This window comes from Lolium rigidum, chromosome 3, assembly GCF_022539505.1.
Source record: "Lolium rigidum isolate FL_2022 chromosome 3, APGP_CSIRO_Lrig_0.1, whole genome shotgun sequence".
Taxonomy (NCBI): Eukaryota; Viridiplantae; Streptophyta; class Magnoliopsida; order Poales; family Poaceae; genus Lolium; species Lolium rigidum.
Window position 1 is genome coordinate 65,863,439 of NC_061510.1, and position 8,343 is coordinate 65,871,781.

Consider the following 8,343-nt stretch of genomic DNA (forward strand, 5'->3'; position numbering starts at 1 on the left):
TTTGTTAACCGCATCATGACTTTAGAGAGTTCCATTACTCAACGTGATGTCTCAAAGCATAAAATAGAATCGTGCGTCCACTTTCCGCTGTCAATTCTGCCACGCACAAACATGCTGTTTATCATCATGTTAAAATCGCAAAAGAAAAGACAGACAAATAAAAATATGAGACGTGGTCGATGCGGTTTCATCCATGCCGATTCTTCTTGATTTTTCAGAAGATGTAATAAAATGTACGAAATTATTTTGATCTTTTGGTGCGAGATGTGTACAAAAACCATTAATGGCGGATTAAGAAATCGAACCATAAAATCGGATAGTGGAGGAACAAAGCAACTCCCATCTCCCGGCTCACTCGCCCAACCCACTCCTCCACGCGCGCACGCATCCTCCCGGCCCGTCCCATGGCGTCCCGCGACCTCGCCGAGAGCCTCCTCCCGGGCGCGGGCCCCTCCACCTCCCACTCCGACGAGTACGACGAGCGCGCGTACGACTCGGACGACAAAGTCTCCATCTTTGTCTCCGACGACGAGGCCGCCGACGACGACGGCTCCGGCGCGCGCCCGGCCTTCTCGTGGCGGAAGCTATGGCGCTTCACGGGGCCCGGCTTCCTCATGTGCATCGCGTTCCTGGATCCGGGGAACCTGGAGGGGGACCTGCAGGCGGGCGCCGCCGCCGGGTACCAGCTCCTCTGGCTGCTGCTGTGGGCGACCGTCATGGGCGCGCTCGTGCAGCTCCTCTCCGCACGCCTCGGGGTCGTCACCGGGAAGCACCTCGCCGAGCTCTGCCGGGAGGAGTACCCTACCTGGGCCACCCGGGCGCTCTGGGTCATGACGGAGCTGGCGCTCGTCGGCGCCGACATTCAGGAGGTCATTGGCAGCGCGATTGCCATCAAGATCCTCTCCGGCGGCATCGTGCCGCTCTGGGGCGGCGTCGTCATCACCGCCTTCGACTGGTGAGTCGCTTCGTGCTCCTGCTAGGAACAATCGGTTCCAATTTTGTTCTTCTTGCCCCTCTTGGTAACTAACTCGAAACTTCAGGAGACAGATTTGGGTGGTAGTTGGTTAAATTCGCGAATATAAGTTAGTTAAGGGGTTCCTTTCCCGTACAGAATGACAAACAACATGCTGTTACTTTCTCGTGATTGGTAAATTTGGACATTCGGTTTGCTCTTCGCTGCTCTTGTTCTTTTCTTTGTTTTGAATTCAAAGCCATGATATCTTTTCTCAAAGTTGGGGGTTGGACTCGAACGGATGGCACCTTTCTTCGCATAAACTAATTTAGCTTCGATCACTGCCTCCCTTGGATTCGGTTGGTTCCGTCATATTTTTGTTTGGTCACGGTGCAGTCTGCATCCATCTGGTGTGCTGTGCTTATAGAGAATCGATTCCGGGTGGGGCTGTTCTCTTGTTTGCTTCCTGTTGTTGGTTTGCTTGCTGAAAAGTTTCACACGTTTGGGGCATCATCTGGGTGCTTAAAATTGGCGCAAGAGAACAAAACAGGCTAACATTAAGCTGGAGATAAAACTACTGATATGAGAATTTCGGTCTTCTAGTAGGGCTCTTGGCGCTGCTTGCGAATTAAATGAAGTTGCGCTGCCAACTGTTGGTGTTGTTTGCACACTTTGGTTGATGTTTTTCTTAGACTTGGTTTGTTCTCTCAGTTTGTCGATATCATCAGTTCACCATGTTTCGAGGTCTAGTTGTGTCTTTACTCTCTCAATTTGATATCTTGTGTGTGTCAGAAAAACACTGTCAACTGACCAATAAGCTGCTGATATGAGTCTGGCAGTGTTCTGATGGGGCTCTTGGCGCTGCTTGCGAATTAAATGAGGTTGCCCTGTCAACTGTTTGGTGTTGTCCTCACACTTTCGTTGATCTTTTTTTTTTCTTTATATAAGTTTTGTCGATATCATCAAGTCAGCATGTTTGGATGCCCAACTGTGGCTTAATTCTATTATTTTTTATATCTTGTGGGTCAGACAATACTGCATGTTTATTGGTCACTGATTTGTGGATACGATCTCATTATAGATTAAAATATGGGCTTATTTTTGTCTATTATCCGTACACTTATACCAACTGCTTCTCTGTTAGCCCTCTTCATTTTTGGATTAACAATGGTTACACGGTTAGGGCTGCTTGGATGATGTGATTGATGACACTGGAAGGAATGAAACCGATCGAATTATTATTTCAAAGAGTCAGCCAAAAAGATTAGGATTCTCCTTCTCCGTTTATCTTCTATTGAGCTATCCAATCTTGTCTGATTTTGACTTCAGATTTGTTTATGTAGCATCAATTGCCTCTTTCCTCATATAGTTAAGAACCTTTTCAGCAAAACTGATGAATATATATTTGGCTCATATGACATGTTCTTGATGCCAGCTTCATCTTTCTATTCCTGGAGAACTATGGTGTGAGAAAACTGGAAGCATTTTTTGCTGTCTTGATTGCAACCATGGGTATATCATTTGCGATTATGTTTGGTGAAACGAAGCCTGATGGGAAGGAGCTTCTGATTGGTAATTCTCAGTTTGATATGTTGGCAGATGCTTTTGTTTATTAATGCACTTTTGAGAAATTGAAGAGTTCAATTGGTCCTTTTTATATTCAGGTTTGGTGGTTCCAAAGCTGAGCTCAAATACCATCAAGCAGGCGGTAGGAATTGTGGGCTGCATTATCATGCCCCATAATGTTTTCTTGCACTCAGCACTGGTGCAGTCCAGGAAGATTGACACAAAAAAGAAATCCCGTGTTCAAGAAGCAGTTTACTATTACAACATTGAGTCGATTATCGCTCTCATCGTCTCTTTCTTCATTAACATATGTGTTACAACAGTTTTTGCTAAAGGATTTTATGGGACTGAACAAGCTAAGAACATAGGTCTTGAGAATGCTGGCCAGTACTTACAGGACAAATACGGATCTGCGTTGTTTCCTGTCCTCTATATCTGGGCTATTGGGTTGTTAGCGTCTGGACAGAGTAGCACCATCACTGGCACATATGCAGGCCAATTTGTCATGGGAGGTTTCCTTAATCTTCGATTGAAGAAGTGGTTACGAGCAATGATCACACGAAGCTTTGCCATTATCCCAACTATGATCGTGGCTGTATTTTTTGATACTGAAGATCCTACCATGGACGTTCTGAATGAGTCACTCAATGTACTTCAGTCCATACAGATTCCATTTGCACTAATTCCTCTCATCACCCTTGTTTCGAGTGAGCAGCTCATGGGGTCATTTGTGATTGGTCCTATCACCAAAGTAAGTTTTTCTTTGATTCTCTGGTTGTCATAGAACTCATAGCATCATGTTAGCAGTGAACTTTACTAGTTTTATCATGTTTTACATTCGACGTATGAATTCTCGGTCGTGTCACCACATAAGATTATAGTTACTGAGCAAAGAGCCTTATTTCAGACCCTGAGTTGAATTAGGTGCCTACAGCTACATAGTCAACTTTCAACTTTGGCGGATTCTCAACAACTTTTATACTCACTTAGTACCCAGATGAGAAAAAAAATCTGAAGATATATGTTTTTGGATAGGTGGGGGAGGATAGACAGTACCACAACTTTGCAGAAATAGTAACACTCTTGATCCCTGGTTTTGCTATACTAACTTGTTTTGTGCTCTTCTTTAGGTGATTAGTTGGATCGTCACGATATTTTTGATGCTCATCAACGGATACCTTGTATTGTCCTTCTATACCGACGAAGTCCGGGGCACATTTGTTCGCTCAAGCTTGTCGGTTGTGCTGGCTGTTTACCTCGCATTCGTCGTCTATCTTATCGTGAGAAACACCACCCTGTATTCTCGCCTTCGCTCATCAGTCTCGAAGAGCTCATGAGAGCCTTCATTCTTCAAGATGAACTGAAGCGGATAATACTGGAAGAAAGCTGCTCCCCAGTGTACACCTTGTACGGCTGCCTATGGCTGCCTATTTGTATTAGCTCCAGGGGAGAAGTCTATATTGTATATCATTGCTGTTGTATAATTGTATTTCTGGATTAGCAGTTTTCCCCTTTAGGATTGGGCTTAAACTAAACAGCACCAACATTCATGTATTTGGGGTGGTAATACAGTAGATGGTTTAGTCTGTCTCTATGCATTTTCTGGAGAATGATCAAAGGCGAATGCTATGCTATCATTCCTATTTGCTAGATTTAAAAAGATAAAATGAAGTAAATGTATGTAGATAACACATCTTTTAATTTCGCGCCTGAATTGTACCTGTGTGGTCAAATTATGAAGAAAAAGGGTTGGAAATCATCAAGTATCTTTTGTGTGAGTGGTTCTAAAACATTGTACTCGTAACTTTTTAATAAAAGGCCGTAGCGGGGGTTTTAATCCCCATTTTTTCTTTTAAAGAATCTTTTGCGTGATTGTACCAGTCCATGTCTTGCTGCAAGATTCAAGGAAATCCGCCAACAGTGTGTACAAAAAACAAAACTGATTAGTCCTGTAGCAAGCCCTGCATATGAGCTTGACAAGTGTGAGTAGGCTTGATAGGGTGTCTGTTGTGTCAAAATACGCGTCAATTTATTTTTTTCTTTTAGATAAAGCGCATATATTAATATCGAAGAGATACGAATTACACCCGGCCTCTGCAATAACATCATGCCCTAATGGTATAAAAGATGCACACAACCAAAAAAGAGAGAAAAATTACACGGATCGAAAACATGAAACAACGACACTGACACCACCAAGACAACACCAGAAGATTAGCTTCTCCATAAGCGACGCCTTCAAGAAGGAAACAGTGCCCAAACGCTATCGTCGCCCGATCATAGATCTTAGGTTTTCACCCTGAAGAAAGTCCTCCCTCTCAAAACAATGCCTTCAACAAGAACATTGACAGACACAATCAATTAAGGCCAGACCTTGGACTTTCGCCATGAGAGATAGAACCCTGAACTTCTCCTATGCAGTTGCCTCCACATACAAGTCGTTGTTTGAAGTCACGAAACTCCAAGCCGATTCCACCTCACCACCAAGATTCAAACTCGTCAATTTCTATCTGCCAGATAAAAGAAACCATTCAAACCTATGGAAACACTATTCTCCGACAATAAAAATATGTATATATGCACACAATCTATATTTATATTACGGAATAATATCTGTAGATGGACAATACGATTCACCAAAAATAAAAAGAGTGCTAAACACATAATAGTAAATATATATCCTCTAAACAAATATGCTCGTGTTCAGTACCTGTGGAGTACTGTGTGGTAATGCAAGCGTCTAATTCTCCTGAACTTTTTTTTATCACGTGGGTGAGGTGCAGTAGATAGAGAACATTCATGTTGGACGTAATGTTCTGTTGGGAAGGTAATGAAGTTACCTGGGTTGTGTGAAGGAAGGTTTCTAGGAATGTACGTAGTTTAATTTGAAAGTTGTAGATATGAAAAATACATAACAGTTTCTACAAATCTATCATTTGATTATTGTTTGAACCTTTAGATGGGAGCTTTTGTCTTGCATAACGGATGGATCTGTGTTCCTTCATACTTTTTTTTAGTACTTTCGGTTTCAATGCATCAATAAATGTATATGGCCTCTTTATTACTTCAAAGAAAAATTATTCAGAGAATTACAAAAACATCTCATGAATCACATAACGTCTCAACAAAGATGGGCCAAAAGAAAAAAAAAAAGCCAGTGCCATGAAGAGCCTCTACAACATCATGTCAGCCGCCTATCAGCACTCCAGCCGCACCGGCTGGAAAAATATTGTGCTGCCGTCACCAACCGGTTGCACCTAGTATCCAAAACCAGAAGCTCTTCCGCAAGTTTAACCATGTGTAACACGCATCTTTCTCTCTCAAGTGTCAATATGCTAAGAAATGACCAAGTTACCACTGTTTCTGCTAGGGTACTAAAAGATGAGGGGATAATAAAGAATTTACACCCTCCATTCCTCTCCACAATTCATTGCGAAAAGCACAACAATTATGCATCCACACCTGATCTGCACTGCCGCCAAGTCAATTTTTCAAGGAGAGAGAGAAAGTCGTCACCACTAAAGCCGAGGATGATGCCACCATTTAGAAATTCATCACTCACAACTTAAAGGAACCTAGTTTGCGATTTGATGCTGCTTTAACGAAGTGGAATACATTGAGATCGAAGAGGAGAGGCAAGAACCTCAAAATAGAAATGCCACTCTACTTAAGGTCAAATTTAAGATCAAGTGTGTGATAAATAAATTTGTAAACACTAAAGTAGTCGAGTACATGTGTTACATGCATCTTTCGCTATCAGGTGCCCGGATACTAGGAAATGACAAGTTTCTCCTTCTAGATACTAAAATACAAGAAAAGTAAAGAATTTACACTCTCCATTTCTTTGCACAACTTGAAATGAAAGGCCCTTCAAGGCTTCAATTACGTTGTCTGCACCTCACATGCGCACAATGGTAAAGCCAACTCGAGTGGATAGTCCATGCAAACTACAGGTCTTGGCCAATGAATTTTTGCCCACTGAAACTTTTGAGTAACTACTCTAGACCTTCTATAATTGAAACGGGGCATTCTCGGCACATTCCGGGCAACTGCCCGCCCTTGTCGGGCTGAAGCTCGGCCACTACATGCGCATCCACTGCTAGGTCAAGATGTTTCAAAGGTAAGAGAAATTTGTCGCCATCGAATCTATGGAAGATGCCACCCATTTGAAAATTTAGCGCCACAACTCAAATGAAAGTAACATTCATTTGATGCCACTTTAACCAAGTGAGATACAAGGAGGACACCTGAAATAACCCAAAAATAGAGGCGATGGCATGTATTCCATTTAAGATAGAGTGTCTAATACACAAATTCTGAAAAACCTAAAGGCCATTTTGAAGAAAGCCATGAGCTTAGCTGATTCCATGTGTTACATGTGTTGTTTTCTCACTCGGGTAGCCGTCTACTAGGAAATAACCAAGTTACCCACGCTAGGTCACTAAAAGACGAGGGTAAAATGAAGAATTTACAACCCGCTCCTATATGCAACTCATTATAATATTCATCGCAATTACGCGTCCGCAAGTCAACCGCACCGTCGCTGCTAGCCCGAGATGTTCCACGGAATGGATGAATTCACCACCACTGGGACCCGAGGAACATGCCGTTGTTTGAACATCTATCGCCGTTTGAATTTTTACCGGAGGTTTATGAACCTTATGGATAAAAGGAAGGTACGAAATGCAATTCACAGAAAACCCTACACAACGTCCTTTCTTTTTGCCCCGCCTTTTCCCTTCCTCCTCTCATGCCCATACCACTGCTGAACCCCTTTCTTTGTGATCTTGGTCACACCCCTTTTCCTCTCGCATAGACTGAGGCGTTGATGTTCCTGTCGCCCCCTCCTTGTTGTACGCAACTCGCTATGTACGACCGTGCAGGTATGCATATGTACCTCTCATGTGCAGTCGCTGCTAGGTCGATATGATCCAAATGAGAGAGGAATTTTTTGCCACCTAATCTATGGAAGAGGACACCCATTTGAACATTTGGCACCCACGAAACAAACGAAAGTAACCCTCCATCTGATGCCGCTTTAACAAAGTGAGATACATGAGATATGCAGAACCCCCAAAACAAGCAATGTCATGTCATACCATTTAAGATCGAGTATAGGATACAAGACCAAATAACTAAAGGTCCTTCTTGAAGAAAGCAATGGGATTAGCCGATGTCACGTGTTACATGCTGTAGGGATTCGTTGCATAGAAAACAAAAAATTTCCTACCGCGAACACGCAATCCAAGCCAAGATGCAATCTAGAAGACGGTAGCAACGAGGGGATTATCGAGTCTCACCCTTGAAGAGATTCCAAAGCCTACAAGATGAGGCTCTTGTTGCTGCGGTAGACGTTCACTTGCCGCTTGCAAAAGCGCGTAGAAGATCTTGATCACGGCGCCACGAACGGGCAGCACCTCCGTACTCGGTCACACGTTCGGTTGTTGATGAAGACGACGTCCACCTCCCCGTTCCAGCGGGCAACGGAAGTAGTAGCTCCTCTTGAATCCGGCAGCACGACGGCGTGGTGTCGATGGTGGTGGAGAAACCCGGCGGAGCTTCGCTAAGCGTGCGGGATGTGGTGGAGGAGAGAGGGCCGCTAGGGTTTGGGAGAGGGGGGCGCCGGCCACTAGGGGTGCGGCCACCTTGTGGTCTTGGGGTGGCCGGCCCCCTCCCCTTGGCCCCTCATTATATAGGTGGAAGCCCCAAGTGTTGGACTACAAGTCTCCGAATAAGACCCGAACCCAAAACCTTCCATGTGATAGGGAAACCTACCCAAGGTGGGAATCCCACTTGGGGTGGGATTCCCCCTTCCATGTGGGGGG

General features: G+C 44.0%; 1 protein-coding gene across 1 annotated transcript; it reads left to right on the forward strand.

Annotated features, from left to right (window-relative positions):
- The first annotated feature begins 389 nt into the window (after positions 1–389).
- LOC124701727 (metal transporter Nramp2) lies at positions 390–3,933 on the forward strand. The gene is made up of 4 exons (XM_047233819.1): positions 390–955; positions 2,388–2,524; positions 2,617–3,269; positions 3,649–3,933. The coding sequence occupies exons 1-4, from the start codon at positions 405–407 to the stop codon at positions 3,853–3,855; spliced, it is 1,548 nt and encodes a 515-aa protein (XP_047089775.1). The 5' UTR covers positions 390–404; the 3' UTR covers positions 3,856–3,933.
- Positions 3,934–8,343: the final 4,410 nt, after the last annotated feature.